This window comes from Biomphalaria glabrata, chromosome 12 (assembly GCF_947242115.1).
Source record: "Biomphalaria glabrata chromosome 12, xgBioGlab47.1, whole genome shotgun sequence".
Taxonomy (NCBI): Eukaryota; Metazoa; Mollusca; class Gastropoda; family Planorbidae; genus Biomphalaria; species Biomphalaria glabrata.
In genome coordinates this window covers 36,971,741-36,993,240 of record NC_074722.1, presented here as the reverse complement: position 1 = coordinate 36,993,240, position 21,500 = coordinate 36,971,741, and the positions used below count along the sequence as shown (strand labels likewise).

The following is a 21,500-nucleotide window of genomic DNA, read 5'->3' as shown; positions in this document are numbered from 1 at the left end:
GTAAAGGGCACTATATAAGATTTTGTAAAGGGCACCACACAAGATTTTGTAAAGGGCACTGCACATGTACAAGATTTTGTAAAGGACACTGCATATGCACAAGATTTGTAAAGGGCATCACATAAGATTTTGTAAAGGGCACCACACAATATTTTGTGAAGGGCACAGCACAAGATTTTGTAAAGGGCACCGCACAAGATTTTGTAAAGGGCTCCACACGATTTTGTAACTGCATGACTGTCACTACTTATTAAGTGACATTTGATTATGCATGTTAAGGTAATTAAAGATGCCTTGTTTCACTTGAATTAGTGTACTCCTTTTTTCGCGAATGTCTATCATGACACAACATGCATTAGAATTCACTGATTCAAGTCTGACTTAACTGATATACATTTATTAATATAATATAACAACCCACAATATATTGGCAACTTCAGTCATCAATGATTCACAAGTACTACTTCATAGAAATCAATCATATTATCCAATGAAAAATATCAAATACACAACTAGTAAGGTTATCTACTCTACAAGACATACTACGTCTGTCTTCTCAATTCATGGCATCGACTAACCTTTGACCATGTGGTCAACTGTGGATTCTTTTTTCTCTTGTGAAACACAATATCTTCCCAACTATATTCATGTCACTGGCTATCAATCAGTGATGTAACGACCAAAGATTTTGTAGGGGCATCACACTATATTTTGTAAAGGGCACCACACAAGATTTTATAGGGGCACCACACAAGGTTTTGTAAAGGGCACCACACAAGATTTGTCAACTGTCTCCATTCCTCTGTCTTTTGCCTTGAATAGAACCTCTTTCAATGGCAGGGATGTCTGTTCTTTTATGTTCTGCCTCTTCTTTTTTCCTGATACAGTTCCCTGAAGGAAGGTTTTTGTAAACCCCAAAGACCTTGTGATGTGGATATAGAGTTTAAGTTTGAAATGAAAATATGCTATCAATTACTCATAATAATTTACACCTGGTCAAATGCTATGCGCTTCAAAATGTTATTGCTTATGATATTTCTATTTTTTGGGGGATTTCGGCACAATTTAGGCCATGTCGTACCCAGAAAATGTTGCTGCAATGGTCAAGAGTTCAAACCCTGACGGAGATTCAGGCTTGGATATTTTAGTCTTCATTTATTAAGAAACATTTAAAGCTTATGAACAAAACACACAAAAAAAACGTATGAATGTTTCAAAAAAACATTCTAGCATTTTAACTCTTTCTCTCCTAACTGACGATACCGACGTTGATTCCAACAGAATGTGGTAAATAATTATGGAGAGAAAGAGTTAATGAAATAAGCAAAAAAAAAAAAAAAAAAAAAAAAACAAAAAAAAAAAAAAAAAACTAAGATAAAATGGAAAAAAAAAATTGTTTATTTAAATACTTGTGCTTTAAAAAAACATTTCTGTAATACACAATACACTGGCCACGAAACAAAACAAGTATTTCATTTGCAATTATAAAACTTGGTAACAAAAACATCAACAGAGAGATAACCTTCTTATAATCAAAGTGATTTCCCTTTAGCAGTTGAGTCAAAAAATCTGAGCCTAATACCTTTCTGTGTGGGGAAACAAATCCATGAAAAAAAAAATAAATAAATCCATAGAACATTTTTGGTTCTTTAAAAATATGAAAGAGAGTCCATTTTACTAACCTATCCTAGTTATCCTGTCGTTGCCATTATTGTCATCCCAATAGGTTTTAAAGTTCGACACTAAGAAAATAAAAAAAAATGTCAAAAGTTTGATTGTTTCAGGCAAACAAGGTAGAGCCCTGAGACAATGTGGTTTCAGAATTGCAACTGCTGTCAATAATGTTATTAAGTTTTGCCGGCATCGGCCGTGTGGTCGTCATGCACGAGTATGGGGGGGAGACATCTTAGATCAGACCACACATGCCAAGTACTAGAAAGATCATTGCTGGAGGATGGGTCACCAAAACTAATGTCCCTGGTCAGCGAAGGCAGGGGGTGGGGGGTCATAGCTGTAATGACACAGTGACCGCCAGCAAGTCATACCCAGACTAAGTACTGAATGCCAAGTAAAGGACTTTAGGCCGTCCCTTCCTTGATGATTTTGCATAACTGTTTCTTGGGTGTTCTTGCAGACACAGTACATAAAACACATCAAAATATACACAAACATAGAAGGAACAAACAAATAAAACTTGCCATCCACAGACAACCAAACAGACAAGCTCTTAGCGTAAATACAAAAATCAGCTTGGAATGTTTCAAACTTGAGCTGAGTTATGTAAAATAATTCAACCAAAAACAAAAGCCAACTATGGAATTATTTTTCATGTCAAGTAATAAAAAAACAACAACACTTTTAAACATTTTTTTTCTAGCTCTTAGATTTGCACAAGGAAAAAAATAAATAAAAGGTTCAGTCCATAGACTTATATATTATATCTAGACTGGAAACCGGAAATAAATCCTTATCCACGACTGATCAATTCGCAGACCTATATTGTATATATAGATTTTTATGTACGTTAACTCTTTTTTAAGCTCTAAAGGGAGTCGCCCCAATAAATCTTAGAAAAGTAATGATCTTTAGTTTTCAAAGTTTAGAAATAATGCAAAATCATTTCTCGGATATTCACGCAAATATATGAAACAAAGCCATTACCTGTTTGTTTCCATTGAGATAATGTTTTAAAAATCCTAGATCGAAATAATTCATGTTGATTTAAATCATCTTATGTACATTTAAATATATTAATTACCTAGATCTTTCTAGATTATGTATCTAAAAATTGCAAAATAATAATTATGTACTTATTTTTGATCTTCAATTACTAGATCTAGATCTAAAACTTAAATTATATGTTACATAGGTTAGGATTGAAGAAAAAAAATACACTTTACTTCTTTCAACTACTTTAAAAAACAACGCCTTGATCCAACTTTCTAAAACTTTTTCACAACATTTTTTGTAGTTTTGAAAAGTCTCCATGGCCAGTCTAGATATAGTATATATAAGTCTATGGTTCAGTCATTATTCAACACAAATATTTTCTGAATTATTTCCCTTACTCCTTACCTAAAAACTCACTAAAACCAAAAGTTTACTCTAAGTGGTGAATTGATAAGAGAGCAACAATGAAGTTGTATTTCATAAAATACTTGAAATGATTCATGTTTAAAAGCCTGAATATGGAAATGGCTGTTGATTAAGATAAGGTCTCCATGCCCTGCATGGAAACACTAAGTATGTGTCTTGTGGATGACAACAAAAATATACAAAATGAAAATTTACATTCAAAAATTTTCGTGAATGTTTGGGACATGATCCCCCCTCCCCACCTCCTTTTCCCATCATAGATCACCAACATTTTTAAAATACAAATACATCAAACATTTATACAGGACATCAATACCAAGTCAATTGGACAAAAGTAACATAAAAATAAGTCCCCCCCCCCCTTTTTTTTTTTTTAAACCTTGGGATCTCTAGGGGCAGATGATGTAAAGCTCATCTGTTTCTATGGCTCATGGTTAATGAGGGTTGCATGTGGCCAGCACAACAACCAACCACCTTTACTTCCCCAGTGTACGCCAGGTGCCCATTTTAGAGTTAGGTTGGCCTAAGAGGTGTCCAAAAAATCCTGAAACAAATCCCAGTTTTTCCTTGGGACTTTAACTCGAGATCCGTTGATTTGAAAGCCTTCACCACTCAGCCACCAACATTCAAACAGAACAACAATAAACATTTAACACAAAAACCTGTCATTGAACAGATAAATAGGACTTAACAAGTCAACCGTCAAACAGAGCAAAGAACATCACCGCAGTCGCAATGTTTTGAAACAAACTTTTTAAAAAAGCTGGGTCACATGACCACCAGACTCAGCATGTCCACTTACACTGAGAGTATTCGAGTGACTTAGAAGTTAAAACAGTTTTTTATAAGTCAACAACATTTGTTTCTAAACGTTGCCGTCGCATGCAATGACAAAGAGGCCACAATTATAAATACATTTACATCTATAAATATTGATACACTCATTAATGCACGTAGACTCTTTGAAGTATAAGCTTTAATATGAACACAATTAGCTATCACTCAGCACAGGTCAGTATATTGTTTTCAATCAATCTCACACACATGATTAGGTAGGCATTCATACACAACTAGAAGAGAATAACAATCTTCACATTTTCTGCTGCCATCTCCTCCAGACTCTCAAATTAAATTAGAATGAATTTATGTATATTATGTACACCGAAAAAATATTTCACACATTCATCTATATTACCACATTCATATGAGAAACATGCCACCTGGACATAGACCCACTTGCTGCAACAACACACACCCGGGCCTAAATGCAAACACATCAAACAGATAGAACCAGCATGCAGACACAGACACACATGATCAGGCCCATACACAACCTTCAGGAGACCGCCACAGCATCTAAACTGCTGGTGACTGGGACCACCACCTTTCCGCCCCAGTGCAGCTTGTACTTCTGGTTCCGCCAGACCACATGATTCTGCAGGTGAGCCGACAGTATGATGTACGGCGACAACAGTTCACGCATCAACCACGCCACCAGGAACTCAAATTTGGAAAAAGGAAGTGGACCATTCTGAGGGAAAGAAAAAGAACGAAAATTAAGATGATACGTTAAGCAAAACATAAAATACAAATAAAAGGTAGAAAAAATCAAAGTGAGTTTCCAGATTGAAATAAATCTTATAAGTTATAAGATTATGAATAAAAAAAAATATCTTATAAGATGAAGTATTTAAAAAAAAAAAAATCTTTGAATAATTTTCTATCATTTTTTATAATAAATGGTAATTTTTTTACACAAAGGAGGCACGGTGGTTGAACGGTAAAGCACTTTGCATTCCGAACCGATGTCCCAGGTTTGAATCCTGGTGAAGACAAGGATTTTTAACTTCGGGATCTTTGTATGCTTCTGAATCCACCTAGCTCTAATGGGTACCTAACATTAGCTGGGGAAAGTAAAGGCAGGTTGGTCGTTGTGCTGGCCACATGACACCCTCGTAAACCGTGGGCCACAGAAACAAATGACCTTTTACACCGTCAGCCCAATAGATCGCAAGGTTTGAAAGGGGTACTTAACTTTTTCTCTTTTCTAAACCACAGTAAAATACTTAATGTCAAAATCATAACATACTACTCAATATGCACCAGAGAATGAATGCTGATAACATTTTGAGTACCGAAATCACTATTCTATTTCATCTTAAAGAAACTTCAGGAGTGTGTGTGGGGGATGTGTTTAAGTGTGGGAGTTTGTGGGGGGGTTGTGTGTTTGTGTGAAAACACAAGAAAACTCCCTTTTGTTTAAGTCAATGATAATATAGATGTATATCTAAACACAAAAGCTCAGCACTACCATGCCCTACATTTGGGAAAGCTATCTCTCAAGTCAGAAGAGTTACTGGGCTGGATTCATGTTCTGAATAGTTTTGAGAGCTGATATCAAATTGTGCCTCCTACACAGGAGATTTGGCAATTCTTCTGATTGGTCATACACCACACCTCCATCACGGCTCTATCATTGAAAGGGAAACTACAGGCTCAAGTTTATGATATAGGCTACATGTTTTTGTGTGTGAAAGAAAGAGAAAGTTGTAGATGATTAGAGAACAGGAGGAACTCATTAGAGAACAGGAGGAACTCATTAGAGAACAGGAGGAACTCATTAGAGAACAGGAGGAACTCATTAGAGAACAGGAGGAACTCATTAGAGAACAGGAGGAACTCATTAGAGAACAGGAGGAACTCATTAGAGAACAGGAGGAACTCATTAGAGAACAGGAGGAACTCATTAGAGAACAGGAGGAACTCATTAGAGAACAGGAGGAACTCATTAGAGAACAGGAGGAACTCAATCTAAAAAAAAACAACAACCAAGGAACAATTCAAAATGGAGGTCCACTCTGCTTGGAGCATCCACCCCTCCCACTTTGTGTCCTCCCCCTAGATCTCATGCCCTCTCGGTAAATTCCCAAGTCATGTGATGAGACTACAGCCCTGTTATCTGTAAGATGACAAACAGTGGACCCCTCTGTCCTAAATCCATCATCTAGATTTAAACGTGTCCAAACATGACATGAGAAATGACAACTTAAAAAAAAACATTGACATTTTGTCCTTATCATGACATCAACCCCCCTCAATCCATACCCCCCCCCCCCACCAACCACATACTTTGAAAGTGACATGTTTGGCCTAAAACCAATTGATAGTGCACATTTTTTTTTTTTGGCTAAGAAGCACTTCTGTCAAGTCGTGTTGTGCAGAAACCTTCTCAACAACTTGATAAAAAGTCCTGGCACACTTAGAAACTGCTTGATCAAATACGGGGGTCACGTTACTATCAACACAGAGGTAAACACACAGGTAGCCATGTGTGCTGACCCAGCTACACACAAATGTCGTCTGCTAGACACCAAGCCGTGCACCTAGAAAGGGGGAGTCACTCCGTGCCAACATAATGGGGCAAAGCGACAGATTAAATATGGATCCGTGACGTTCTGAAAACAATGACGACAAAATAACGCCGAAACGAAATCAAGCCTTTTATTCAAACTTGTTTTCAATCGGTTAAAAGGTCGAGGTCGACGCCGCCACCCTCCCCCCTCCCAGTATTCTATTATGACAGCACAATAATAGTCTCTTTGCGTCAACTGCCTTTAAAATTCACGACCGATCGATCTACGGGGCATTTAAAGAGGTCAATATAGAGTCTAATGACAGTTTTGAATACTCCGTACGAGATCTGAAGACAATTTTCAATAGTCGGCTAGACGTATTATACAACAGACCGTTAACCGATCATCACAATTCCTTTAGGAAAAAGCAATATAAAATATCGCCATGAACTGCCATGAACGTTTATCAAATAGCAACGCTCCCCCACCCCCCTTTGCCCCATTTAAACGACAATGGAGAAGAAATAACGGAATGCTTACTTCAACATACAGGTATTTATAGGTCCAAACGAATGGATGAATAGTCCGTTTGAGTACAATAGCCCACCTCGGCATTACTACAATAACAATTTAGATGCACACACACACACACACACGACCAGCACTTTATGAATTGGGCTTCCATGGGAAGTCCAGAAGCAGCTTAGACCACGTCCATGCGCGGACAGTAGCAGCATGCACAGACTAAATAGTAGCTTAGTGACCAAGTGATCAAGCTTGGACTCTGAGGGGTCTCAAGTTGTGAGTCTCGGTCTGGGATGTTGAACTTCTTAGGACGGCCCCCAGTGTCCAACTCTAATGGTCTGAAAAGGGTCTGTACACGACGTTTTGGCGCCAAATTGATGTTTAGTACATTTTACGATAACTTTAAAAAAAAAAATATTATCGCCGTATTTTATCTAACTCAAAGCAAGTGGTGCACACACAAGGCTTCTCACTTTGGTAGAATACAACATAAGATTCCAGTTGTTTTACCGAAATACATACAGGAGAGAGAGAGAGAGAGAGGGGGGGGAACTGTGGACTCCTTCAACTGCACACTTCGACCTCCGAGTGACCAGCGATCCTACTCTTTCCTGACAACCGATATATATTTCTCTCTGTTTGGGTTATCTTAGACTAAGATCCTCCCGCGCCGCTCGGCGCTTTAGGGGGCAAGCAGTCTCCACAAAGATATGTCACTTGCAATGTCTGAAGCTTCTTCCCACCTGGTGTCCACTGCTCTGTCGTTTTGACGGAAAGCATGTCCCGCAAACCCTCATGCGATGCTCTGTCACAACCTCACTAAGTGGTCGACTCCCAGTTCGGCATAGGAATTCCTTGTTTGGGGCATTTTGGGTTATCTAGGGGCCAGCACTCCTACATGACAACAGCCGTGTGTTCCTCACTGGGTTCACTTTCAGTGACTGTCTCAAGACAAGGATTCCTTTACGACTTTAGGTCCTCGTCACTTTCTCCCATGACTAAACAATTCGAAATACCAAATTGGTCATTACTAGCAAGGTAACATTTCACTCTCTGGCTAAAACTGCCATTGTAAAAAAAAAATGTTTAATTGATTAAAAAGTTTCCCCTTTCAGACCTTGCGATCTATGGGTGTCTATGGCAGATGATGTTAAGGCCATCTGTTTTTTTGGGGCCAACGGTTAACGAGCAGGGTGTTATGTGGCCAGCACAACGACTAACCGCCTTAACTTTACCCAACTAAAGTCAGGTACCCATTAAGGTTGGGTGGACTCAGAGGCGCCCTAGAAATCCCGAAAGTCAAAATAACAGTCTTCACCGAGATTCGAACCCAGGATCTCAGGTTCGGAAGCCAAGCGCTTAACCATTCGACCACCGCCCCCCCCCCCCGTTGAATGGATTCCCAACTCTAATTGGTGTGTTGGGGGGGGGGGATATGTACACAAACAAAAAAAAAACGGAAACAAAACTTGAAATGTTTTTTTTTTTTTTTTCCTTTGGGTGAAACGTGGAAACTTTATTTCTATTCTAGTGATCACGAATTGTACTTCAAGCATGCAAATGTGCTATAGGTGCTATATACATTGAAGTAATTTGTTGATTGAGAAATAGATACAAGAAGAGTTTTTAACTCTTTGCATATTTTTGGTCTCAAGTTTTTGTTTTTCTGTTTCATTTCGGGGGCCACTCTATTCGCTTCGCACCAGGACCTCCAATGACATAAGACGGCCCTGATAGCAAGCCTGGGAGGGTTATAAGTTATAACCTGCTGTTACGCACAGGAGAGATTGGCAGAGTGGCGAGAAATCAAAAGATATTCGAACTAGAACAAGAGAACTAGAGCCCCCCTAGCGGAGATGACCTGCAGGCGTGTCGTATCAGTGTATATAAATTCACATGAACTGTTAACACTGACAGAGAGTGTTGCGAGAATGGACGATTATATAAAAACATACAAGAAGGTTAGATCACCACAAATCTGACCACTGCTTTTCCAATGGCTATTACCTACCCTCCAGTTGTTTTTCAATAAGTTTTTTTTTTTTAAAAGTCAACCTTTTAAAAAAGAAAAAAAAAATGAAAGAGTAGATCGTATCTAGAAAAGAAGTGCGTAGGAGGTACTTATGTTCATATATAACGTAGGGTATGATATTCAAACATATTTTTAAATTTCTTGATCTAAAGTCTTTATCTTTTTCTCATTGAACAGAATCTACAATTTCAATCTATTTTTTTTTTTTTTGTACTCTTTTAATGCTTCAAAGTTCCCGTTCAGTCCTTGCGATCTATAAGGGCAAGTGATAAAGGACAGAACAATGGCCGATAGCATTTGCTTTTCCACAACTAATGTCAGGTACCGACACATTAGAGCTGGGTGGACTCAGAGGGGTAAAAAAAAAAAAATCCCGATATAAAAAAATCCCATTCTTGACCACTCAGCCACCGGGTCTCGTTTTAATATTTACCCACCAACAGGGGCGTAGCTAGAAATGTTCCATCGTTTGGGGGGGGCGGGGGCCTTGACCTCTTTGGACGCCCCTGCATTTTACGTAATATTTAACTTTTTAATGTAAAAAAACAATAATTTGCCCCCCCCCCTTAGCTACACCACTGCCCGCCAAAAAAAAATTTCAAAAATAATGTCTGGCTTTTAGTAGTGCCCATATGTCAAACTGTGGAGGCTTTCACCTACTTCCCTTGTATTGCAAGGTAGATCTAGTTTTACGTATATTTTCAGTACTGTTTATCACATTACGACCATAAGGGACTTTTATGTGTGTAGCCAGCCCTATTTATAGCTAAGCAACTGGTTTAAAAGTTAGCATTGAACTTGAAAACTAACTGGGACGAACGCCATATCATTAGCAAACCCCCCTCCCCTTCCCCCATTTCCATGTATGAATTCAAATCCAGGCCTTCGCTTTCAAATGTAGAAAATGTAGGGTCCCACTGACGTGCGTTGTCAATATAGACCGACGCAGACGACACAAGTGTAAACCAAACAAGTGTTATTGTGGTGGCCTTAAATCAATAGCGCTGACTAAAGCAAAGGCCCAGTGCCGGGCAACACACACACACACGCCGAATACAAAAATAAATGGAAACTAAAAGCTTGGGCGTGTAAATGAAACCCCCCCCCCCCGTTGCAAAAGAAGCCCTGCAATGTACTTTGGACGCACGAAAAGTAGTTTATTTTATTACCGACAACACCCGAATGTAGGCGAAGTATTTAAATGACCAGGGTAGATTATCAGATTCTATGTGGTTTTATTGTTGTTTATTTCTAAAGATTAAGGGAGCGTATTGCGGTCACGGAATGCAAATAATTCAGGCAACACACACACACACGCATCCAGACTTTTCACGCATGAACACGGTGGGTGTTGATAAAACCTAGATTCACACACACACATCCAGACTTATCACGCATGAACACAGTGGGTGTTGATAAAAACCTAGATTTGCACACACAAACTCAGTAATGACATAAAGTCACGAGTGTGAATGTGTGTGTGTGTGTTTAGTTGCTGAATGTGTGTGTGTGTGTGTAGTAGCACCACATCTCAGTGTCAGGAAAGTGTACTACAAGTATTTCTCATATCAGCTACACTTTTTTTGTTCATTTAATCTACTAGCTCTATCACAAACCAGACAGATCTCAAATATCTACAATCTTTCTTATCTAATGCCCCAAAAGGGCGCCAAACGATGGCCACAGCAACACCAATGACTGGCTGGTCGAGTAGTAATGGTCCTGGGTTCGAACCCTCCTACGGGAGGTTTGGGCTAGGATGTATTTATTTTAAATCCTCTACTCTGAAGGAACGTCAGTAACTTGTAAAAACAAAAACAACAAAAACCTCTTAGCAAACGCAAACTATTTAGACAGACATGAAACTGACACTGTAAAAAAACACAAAAAACAACAATAACAGTATTTGAAGAAAACGAAACAATTATTAAAAAAAACAACAATAACAGTATTTGAAGATAACGAAACAATTATTAAAAAAACAACAATAACAGTATTTGAAGAAAACGAAACAATTATTAAAAAAAACAAAACAATAACAGTATTTGAAGAAAACGAAACAATTATTAAAAAAACAACAATAACAGTATTTGAAGAAAACGAAACAATTATTAAAAAAAACAAAACAATAACAGTATTTGAAGAAAACGAAACAATTATTACCTCTAGAACCTCACACTTTTTACAAGTATTTGTGACTTTGATCTATTTCTACCACTAACCTACAAATGTAGCTTTTTATCTTTAAGGAACATTATCTTCTAGTGGGGATTTTCATAACCAAGTTAATCACAATAATCTCTTTGTTTACACGTTCAGATCTTTAACAAGTAAAAAAAAAAAAAAAAAGTAAGAGAGAAAAAGAAAAAAAGGGATTTAAAGAAATGTGGTGGTGAACAAAGGAACCCAAGAAAAACTTGAGAAAATATAAAGAGGAAGATGAGAAGTTAAGCAATGTCAAGGACGCTATTGTGAAAGACCAATGATGCCAACTAAATCATGGAAATAACTTTGTGCTTAAAGCAAAGAGCTTTGAAAATTGATCGGTGCTGCTAAAAATTATTTAGTTTATGAAAATACTTTGACACCGACTAAACTGAACATGCGTAGGACTCAATACTGACTTAAAATGTCATAACCTGTGGGCAGTTTAATCAAATAGCTTGTTGCCACATAGTACAAGCTATAGGTCTAAACTGCCCACAGGTTGTGACATTGCAGGTCAGCGTTCAGGCCTTCTTTAAGGATTGGTCTCAAATCATCATCTTTTTTGAAGCAACGTCTGTATTCCATAGCAAAAGAAAAAAGTATTTAGCAGGCATGCCAGAAAAAAACTGGCAAGACAATAGACCAGATTCAGCATCCTACTGATGAACACTATGCCAAGATTTAAGATAAATCCAAAGTCCGGTCTACACCAGCTTAGCTGATAACCTCTTAAAGGGAAAACTGATAATTTTTCAAATTTGAGTTATTGACAAATTTCTATTCCGGGTAAAAAGTTTTAGGAGTAAACATTTTTTATTTAAATGCTTAGAAAAATTTATATTTCATATATTAGACAGTGAATTGTTGACATCACATCATATGTCACTTCCTCTCTTCCCTCAACAATACTGAAAGTGAATCTAGATTTAACCAATCAATCTAGATTTAACCAACCAATCTAGATCTAACCAATCAATCTAGATCTAACCAACCAATCTAGATCTAACCAATCAATCTAGATCTAACCAATCGTATCGCTTCATTCTTACAGTAGCTGTTAGGCTAAGTGACAGCCTAGTCCAGAGCTATGGTACAATTATAAAGCATTAGGATAACCAACTCGAGGAGAAAAAAAAAAGGTAAAAAGAAACAAAAGTAACTTTTTCATCTACACCCCTCCCAGTCCCAGAAAGAAAATAGATTGTCTGACTGATTCTAACATATTGTAACCCTATTCGCGACACAATAGGGTTAACTGTGTGTGATCAGCTGACATATGTGACACAGGCCAGTAATACAGTTTAGCAGGCTATATTGAAGGGCAAGGGACAGTACTGGCATGAACTTTGCACACGAATAGGACCCGGGTTATGGTCATCTGATCATAAGCCTGCGTGGACCAGAGACACAGCGTGTGTAAGGCAAGGCAGTTCAAGACAGGACAGCAAGAAGACCGGGACTGTTAGTCTGCCATAAAGTCGGTCCTGGTGGAGTCCTGAAGTGAATGTACAAGTCCAGAAGAGATAGAGACAGTAGAGTTTATTAGTTTAATACGGTGATGTACGGTATAGCATTTTTAGTGTTGATGTATTGACAATTGTGACATATTGGCTGTTTTAATTGACCATTATTAAAGCACCAGATTATTTGGAGCTCTTGTTGTCAGGTTCTTGTGTTGATGTGTTGTGTGTTTAGCAGTGTTTACAGAACGCCTGATTAGGAGAGAGAAGAACATAACAATATTTTCGATCATATTATGGATGTAGTGACCAATGTATATTGAATATACAGAAGAGTTATTGTGAACATGTTAATGCACTGATAGTATACATTGAATAGAATGTACTAAAACACAGACTAGGCGCAAGCAATAGTAGGTGCAGGTCAATTTGACATTCAGTATCAATCATAAACAATATTTTAAAAAAAAAAAGCTTCGATCGACACGAGTTCTCTGGAGCAGACAGTGTGAACAAGGGTGTCATGAAGATAGCTCAATCCCATATATTTTCCCCACAAAAAAAATGCCAGATCCGTAAGAAAGAGTTGGATGCCATAAAAGCTGGATGTCAGATACACCATCGATAAGAGCTGATTGCCAGGCACCCCACCCGTAAGAGCTGGATGAAAGGCACCCCATCCCTAAGAGCTGGATACACAACCTGTAAGAGTTATATGCCAGGTACTTTCTAAAATCCCAAGCTATGCTAGAATTCAACCTAACCTTATCAGGCAACCAAGAAAAGTGGCAGACAAAAAAAAGTCAAAGTAAAAGGTAATACTTACCTCAACTATTCTGAATAAAATGTAATCACTTAAAAACCAAACAAGGAAATGGCCCATGAAGAATCCGAGTGGAGAAACATCAAACAGTGTCATGGCTGCCCAAGAGACAAACACTCCAAGCAGCACACTCTCACCCACTGGCTCTAATACAATCAATGTAGGCACCATTGAGATTCTCAGCTGGGACCATCTACACAAGATGACAATTTAAACCATTTCAGACAATTTAAATAAAAAAGAAGCAATTAAAACAAAACCTAATAACATTAATATGGCAAAATTTAACTATTTGTTTGTAATACAACTAAAGATACACTAAGAGTTTAGCCCACTTGTCGTAAACTCTCCAGGAGTACACTGTAATTAAGTTAGTGTATTTTATTCCCCAAAAGTTATCAGGTAGAACTCTATATCCTATAGTAGAGCAGTTTGAGACCATGTTGAATCTAATTAGGTCATCTATCCATTATAGGGTATGGTAACTCAGAAAGCTGGGTTTATAACTCAAGCATCAATGAGTTAGGAAGTGTCTACCAGCAGATACAATGACAAGCTGCTTTATATAAGCAAAGACTTAGCTGAGTTTAGGTCAATGGTTAACGAGCATGACTAGATTGACACATGAAACATGTAGAATGTAATCATTTTCTCGTTTGAAGTAGTGCTTGTAATTTATAAGATAAGAAATTTCACAGGTTTAGAAAGGAAGTTTACAATGTGAATCTACAGCGTACCTAATAAGTCTAGAATGAAAGTCTGTTATTGAGCTATTCCCAGAGTTCTGTAATGCTGGAGTTGTTGATAAAACTACCTTGTAGCCTCTGCAACAAATAAAGGAATACATTAATACCCAGAACAACTGAAATACTAGATCAAACAGCAAAAAATAAAATTTCAAATCAAAATCTTAATGCCCCAAAAAAACAAGCAAAACATTAATGCCAAGCAAAAAACAAAAAGGCATTGTTTCAAACCTTAAATCACACATTTAGCATTGAGTTGTTTTTTAAGTGCTAATGTGTGGTTAGAGTGATAAATTGGTTATGCCTGCGCTGAATGTGGCAAACAATGTAGGTTACAGCTGGGGCTGCGTAGCTACATACAGTTTTCCCCATTAATCTTCAGACTCAAAGTCAAGCCTTATTAATTGAAAAAAAAAAACAACTTCCTTGCACTAATATTCTAGAATGAGTTACAAAGTATCAAAAAATTAAAGCTTATTAACACTCTTTCATAGATTTTACTTGTTTGTGGTCTGGTTTTTTTTTTAACTTTATTTCTTACTTGTATTTATTTACAAAACCAACACATGTTTGCATGCAATCGCCTGTCTATTGGCATAATGGCATATAAAAATGGCAAGCATTTAGTTCTCTTTTTGTATATAAAGACAATACTATTTAAGTGTGCATTTCAAATGTTAACCAACCAGCAAATAGTTCCAAGTGATAGACTGTTTATCAAAAATTTTGTTCACTTTGATTTAGCAGATACCCTTTCACCGGCGATTAAAATAAACCTCACAAGCAATAAACAATGTCTTACTGTGAACGTATGGCTTCTGCGATAAAAAAGTCTTCGGCCAAATATTTGCCAAACTCTGCCAGGCCGCCAGCTTTATCCAAAACGTCTCGACGCAGAAGACTTGACATTCCAGTTGAGCAGTTGATATTGACAGCATTGGCACTCAAGCAGTTTCTGGCTTGCATTGTTCCAAAATAAACCTGAGCGTAGCAAAAGAGATATAGATGAACATCCTCACCAAAAGTCTGGCCAATAATGAAGCTACAACCTCAAAGTCATATCAATAAGAAAATAAGTATAAAGCTAACTAGATCAGTTAAAAAAAAAAAGGATTAATATGGGTCAAAGTTAATAATATTGAAGTTCTTCAGGGTTAAAGGTCAAACGTGGAAGGTAAAAAAGACTAAGTGAATTTCAAGTGTGAAATAATGTAAACGTCTTTTGCAGAGTACAAAGATAAACTTTCGACAATAGTGCCGCATATATATGACTATACATTTTAAAATTATGATAATAAAAAAAATAAATAATAATAAACAATATCTTATAATAATATATCACATCTAAATTTAATCTTAAGCATTTCAAATGAATAGCAAAGCAAACTAGAATTTCGGAGCCCTTTTTGATTCTTCAAGTATTCTTACCTGTTGATAAATGGCCCCAAAACCTTTTCTTGTAGCACAGTAAGGCATCTGCAACACTAGACCAACGTGTGGCTTTAAACAATGGACCATTTCATACAGTGTGCTGGGTGTCACTGAGGAGAAGCCACAAATGACATTGTTAAATATCAAATGACATTTACAAACATTACTCAAAGAAACACAGAAAATACATTTTAAAATACTTAAATCAAATAAGCTTATTAAGAAAAAAAAACAAAAAAACAAGAAGTTACTTTTAATGCTGGTATCTGAGATGACTATGTTATCATATTTGGCAGCCTCGTATGATCGGACCATATTGTTGATCTTACCATTGGGACCAACAACTTTCAAACCTGACGAAACAAAGAGAGAAAAAATAAATTGTTGAAATTTCTTTTACCCTGGCTTATTATTAACACACAGACATGTCAATAATTTAAGTAATAAAAGTCAAATTTGGTAGAAGCACAATGAAATGTCTCAAGAAAAAAATAATTGTTTAAAAAAAGGTAGGTCAACAATAAATGTCTCAGTAGTACATCTCACCAAGAAATACTGACCTATGAACAGTTTAGCATCTACTTTAGGGTAGCTGTCAATCAAACTCTTGACCACAAGAATGGCTGGGTCATTATCATCTTGTACACTAAACAACAGCTCATACTGGGGGACAAGCAGACAATTCAATTGTTATTCAATTATTGTTATATTTTTACTTTGACATCTAATATATAAAGTAGAATGTAAGGAGTGTATATTACATGTATGTAAGTATGTCATATATATAAATCAAAACCCTTTGACCAATCTTAATGTAACTTGGTATGAACTTTCCTTAGCTAATAGCAGTGATCTTAGAATATATGTAAAGTTGTGCTACAATAAGAAAGTTTATTTAGGTCAGAGGCATATTAATTTAACTAATAAAATAGAATAGATGCCTTATATTATAAATCTATAGTAAAACAAGGACATAATGAAAAAAAAAAAATATAAAACGAGCATAGCTGGGTAATAACATAGCTAGTTATGTATAATTACATTTTTTGAAACTGTTCTAATACATAAATAATAATTTGATGCAAATGTTTAATGTATGTTGCAATTTCTATTTGGGAAAAGGCTGTATGAGCAATCTGGACCTAAGATAACAACACACAACAAATGATAAGTGATAACAACATTAGACTACTATTGAGTGGTGTGATTTTCAATTGTTCATAAATCTAGTGATTTGTTTTGTTGATAACTACACTTATCACAGCCAATGTCATTGACACATATCTGGATATTGGGTTTTGAGTTAAGATCAATGAATAAAAGTACCAAAGTACATGAGGACGCAGTGGTCGAATGATAAAGCGCCTGGCTTTCGAACCAGGGTCCTGGGTTTGACTCCTGATGAAGACTGTGATTTTTAATTTCAGGATCTTTGAGTGCCTCTGAATCCACCCAGCTCTAATGGGTTTCTGACATCAGTTGGGGAAAAGTAAAGGCAGTTGGTCATTGTGCTGGCCACATGACACCCTTGTTGTTAACCGTAGGCCACAGAAACATCATCTTTCCGATAGACCACAAGGTCGGAAAGGGGAACTTTACTTTTACCAAAGTACACGGAGCGTGTGATATTATCAATGCACACAGAGGCTTAATAAATTTATATTAGAAATAATAAAAAATATAATCTGGATTGCAATGCAGAGTTATCCCCCCCTTGAAACTTTTGTGCAAGATACGCCAAAGAGGGTCAGTTACATTCTAATAGAATTTTGGCTGTGATGATTCCCCAAGATCTCCCCCCCCCCCCCAACACACTGATAAAAGTTGGGCGTCACTGACCTAGCCCATAAAACAATATTTCTATACCCAAGACACTCTAGTATCCTACATTGTAAAAAAAAAAAAAAAAAAAAAAAAAAAAAAAAAAGTATCTACCACACAGCATATATATGTTTGAAGCACAAGTTTTATGGATTTATAAACCGACATTTGACACACAAGAGTTTCTCTGGGCTTATTAACACATACCTTGGGATATTTCTGTGTAAAAAATGTTTCCAAATTGCTCTTTAAATTTATGTCTACACCTGTGAGGGGTTTCAGTATGGATACACCAGGGAGCTCCTCCTCCGGGATCACAGGATCCAATTTCTTGTACAAGTGATGTAAGCTAGAAAATGCAAATAAAATCTAGCTATAAATAAAACATGATTCATCCAAGTCAATCGTGTCAAGTCCTATGACAGCTTACAATATCTTGAACCAAATTCTAGGATTACTAAAATGCTATCTGAACAATGCTAGTTATGCCTGCACTGCAAACATAAAGACAAGAACCACATAACAGTGTTTAAAACGGAACACCCATTAAACTTTTAAGTAATCTTGTGACTCAGGAGAAGTCAAACAAACTTTATCAGTAAACTCAAGTAGATCAGCATTTCACATCTATAGTCTTTTCAATGTCAATATTGACTTCAGTGATAAGAATGAATCATAATTCAAAATAAACTAGTAATACAGACTGATCCCCACATTAGTAGAAATATTGGGGGCTTTACTTTTTTTTTTATTCCGTAACTAAAGCAAAGAAGTATTTAATAATTTTATTGTATGGTAATAAAAGGGTTTCTAACTCCGTGCTGATCACTGAAAATGTGTTATGTATTTTTAATTATTTTTTTTTTTTAAGAAAAACTAGCTGGATATCCTGCGGCCTTAGTTTGGATATTAGTGATCAACTGAATTGAATTTAGATCTATGTCAAACATGGCGAATGTTCCCTTCCTATTAAAAAAAAATCCTGCCACAAAAATAAAAAGAGAATGTAAAAATGGGTTTATCTGTATATCCAACATATAATATACTGTGAAATGAGTTTACCTGATTTGTTAAGAAGTTTCATTCTTTAATATAGAGATATTATTTTTAGGGCACTTCGGTTGTGGGAGGGACATTAAAACATAAACTACAGTCTCTACCATGATCTAAGGAACATTTATAAATAAATGCCAAGTTGTATCAAAAGTAATCATGATTTTTATTCCGGACATATGTACTCCTATTAGAAATACATTATAAAAATGATTTCAATTTTTATGTAACATAATAGTCTGACTCAATGGTTCTTTTATTTTTGTAATAAAATGTTAATCAGCCTTTTCCCCCAGTGTCTGTACAATTCATGCTTTTGGAAAGTTGAATTAAATTTAGCTTTGAACTGTGATTACAATTATCATTCACTGACATTCACACTGAAAGTACAAACAGTAACCTCTGACACCTCCAATCTTAGGTACACCTACTAATGTATTGTTTTTGGAGATTTTCATGCATATAATTTTTTTGCACTTAAAACTAATTGATCTATTTATTTATATATTATATTTATATATATATATGACCGATAAGAGATGTTCAAATTTGTGGATGGAAAAAAAAAAGATTAATTAGATCATCATGAATGGCATGAAATAATAAAGATAATAATAAATTATATAAATAATATATATAAATATTATATAGATCTACTATACTCCCATTTAAGTTAATATGTGTACAATTTCTACGTTCTTATTTCTAATTAAGTAATGGATTGAAAGATGGAGAAAATGAATAGATTATATATATATGGTTATAACCCCAACGCTTAGTAAAAAAAATAAAAAATTCAGGTCAGACTGAGAATAATTTGCATATTTATAATTTAAATAATTGTGATTTTTTTCAATCTATCAGCTGTTTACTGCTTGGGGAAATGGTATGAAAATCTAGTGCATAGGCTACATTTATCATTTAAAAAATAAATTAATTCATTGGCATACTTTGAACCACCCCCAACTCTCTGCTTTTAGGGGGGGGGGGTTACGTTTACATGCCATATTCACTTGGTTGTTGATCTAGTTTAATTCCATTTTTCTCCACCATCTATATATATAGAATTATAGATCTAATATGGTCACACTAACAACCAAAGTTAGTTTCATAAATTGTCTAATAATACTATTGTTGGTAAAAAAAAAAATATCCATTAGAAAACAAATTCTAGAGACAAGACTGACTTGTAAATGAATCTAATAGACAGCAAACTTTAACAAAGTTACATGTAAATTACAATGTAAAACATGACATGTGTACACATTACTTCTACTGCACACCTTTACCTGAGCTCATATATACATATATATATATATATATATATATATATATATATATATATATATATATATATATATATATATATATATATATATATATATGTCACACTAGAATTTGATAGATTTAATATGTATTGACTATTGTCAGTATTGTACATTCTAACCAATAGATTATACTTATTTATACTATTAGTGAGTATTACCTATAGTGGCTATAGCATAATTATATTATAATATAGATCAATAGATCTAGTTATAGTGCTAGTCTAGATGATCATCCCATCATGATAGGTAGTCTAGACTCTAGACATTGATTATTGCAAGTCTTTATAATTATAGTTTTGTATTGTACTTCAGTGTTCATACTAGGACTCTCTTAGTCTCTAGACTCTAGTTATTAGTAGTCTCTAGACATAATAATAATACTTTAAACTAGATCTAGACGGATGGCTGCCTGGTCGTTCGGATTTATCGACGGTCGAGGGTTCAAACCCTGCCCGCTCCCATCCCCCGTCGTCCTGCGGGAGGTTTGGACTAGGAAGTAAACTATCTTCAACTCTGAAGGAACATCCGAATTATGTAAAACATTTTACAAACAAAACAGATCTAGTTTTACGTATATTTTCAGTACTGTATGTGTATCTAATTTTATATATATAATATATTTATCACATTACGACCATAAGGGACTTTTATGTGTGTAGCCCTATTTATAGATAAGCAACTGGCTAAAAGAAAGCATTGAACTTGAAAAATAACTGGGACGAATCTTCAACTCTGAAGGAACATCCGAAACATGTACAACATTTTACAAACAAACAAACAACTAGTCTAGGTCTAGACTGTAGATAGTAGATCTACACACTACACAGTACTTGTTTAGTATAGTTAGATCTAATTATAATAATATTAAATAGTCTAGATTCTAATTAATAATAATAGATCTATATAAGTTATTAAGACATGTAAGAATGTAAGTATTCAACACAACTGTATAAGTTTAAAGTATTCTTACCCAAAAAGAATCGAAATAATATGAATAATCCATGACACGATCCATCCTACGAAAATGGCAGCTGCAAACACTGTAGCCCCAGTGGCAAAATAATCCTGAATCATATCTTCATGATGTTTGGAACCGGGCTCGGAAAAGCCAACTTGTGTTTCACTACCTGTAGTGTAGTAAGCTGTAGTCCCGGTAAGCGACAGTATTTAGGACAACACAAAGTGACGTATGCCACCCCCTATGTGTCATTTGGTCTGCCAGGTAAGCATTGTGTACATTCTGTTTAGAAACTGTTTCCAAAAACATATGATTTATTTTAAAATCATAATTATAAATCCATTATTGTTTTTCTTATTATAAAAATATAATTAGATTAACGCATAAAAAAAGATGATGTTGAAATAAATATTTTCGGTACACTTGACTTCTCACGTGTCACCTGTACAAAAATCTGGCAGAGGTATTTCGCCTCAACTTTGACATTGTAAAGGACAATATACAGAAATGTTTGGTTAACGTGTTGCCCTGGATTGCTATGCACGTAGCGAATCGAAAACACACCTCTCTATCCAGAACGATGACATCACCGGTACGCTTGAGTAGAGGTGGTTTATATATAGATATCTATATTTATAATTTATTAGGCTTCAAAAGGGGGGAGAT

The 21,500-nt window shown here is 35.8% G+C and overlaps 1 protein-coding gene across 1 annotated transcript; it reads right to left on the bottom strand.

Moving 5' to 3' along the window:
• Window positions 1–1,377: 1,377 nt before the first annotated feature.
• LOC106062380 (ceramide glucosyltransferase-like) lies at window positions 1,378–21,069 on the bottom strand. Its single transcript, XM_056006009.1, has 9 exons — window positions 20,847–21,069; window positions 17,703–17,844; window positions 16,235–16,337; window positions 15,926–16,027; window positions 15,672–15,784; window positions 15,046–15,224; window positions 14,235–14,321; window positions 13,501–13,690; window positions 1,378–4,627 (listed from the first exon to the last, which is right to left on the bottom strand). Exons 1-9 carry the CDS (start codon window positions 20,948–20,950, stop codon window positions 4,433–4,435), a joined length of 1,215 nt encoding a protein of 404 aa, XP_055861984.1. The 5' UTR covers window positions 20,951–21,069; the 3' UTR covers window positions 1,378–4,432.
• Window positions 21,070–21,500: the final 431 nt, after the last annotated feature.

What these genes read in the sequence shown, in the direction of transcription:
- LOC106062380 (XM_056006009.1), bottom strand. Translation starts at nt 20,950, where the DNA reads ATGATTCAGGATTATTTTGCCACTGGGGCTACAGTGTTTGCAGCTGCC. An exon ending in TTACACAGAAATATCCCAAG is followed by an intron (nt 16,338 to 17,702) that starts GTATGTGTTAAT and finishes CTTGTCCCCCAG; the next exon opens with TATGAGCTGTTGTTTAGTGT. An exon ending in GCAGAAGCCATACGTTCACA is followed by an intron (nt 14,322 to 15,045) that starts GTAAGACATTGT and finishes TATTTGTTGCAG; the next exon opens with AGGCTACAAGGTAGTTTTAT.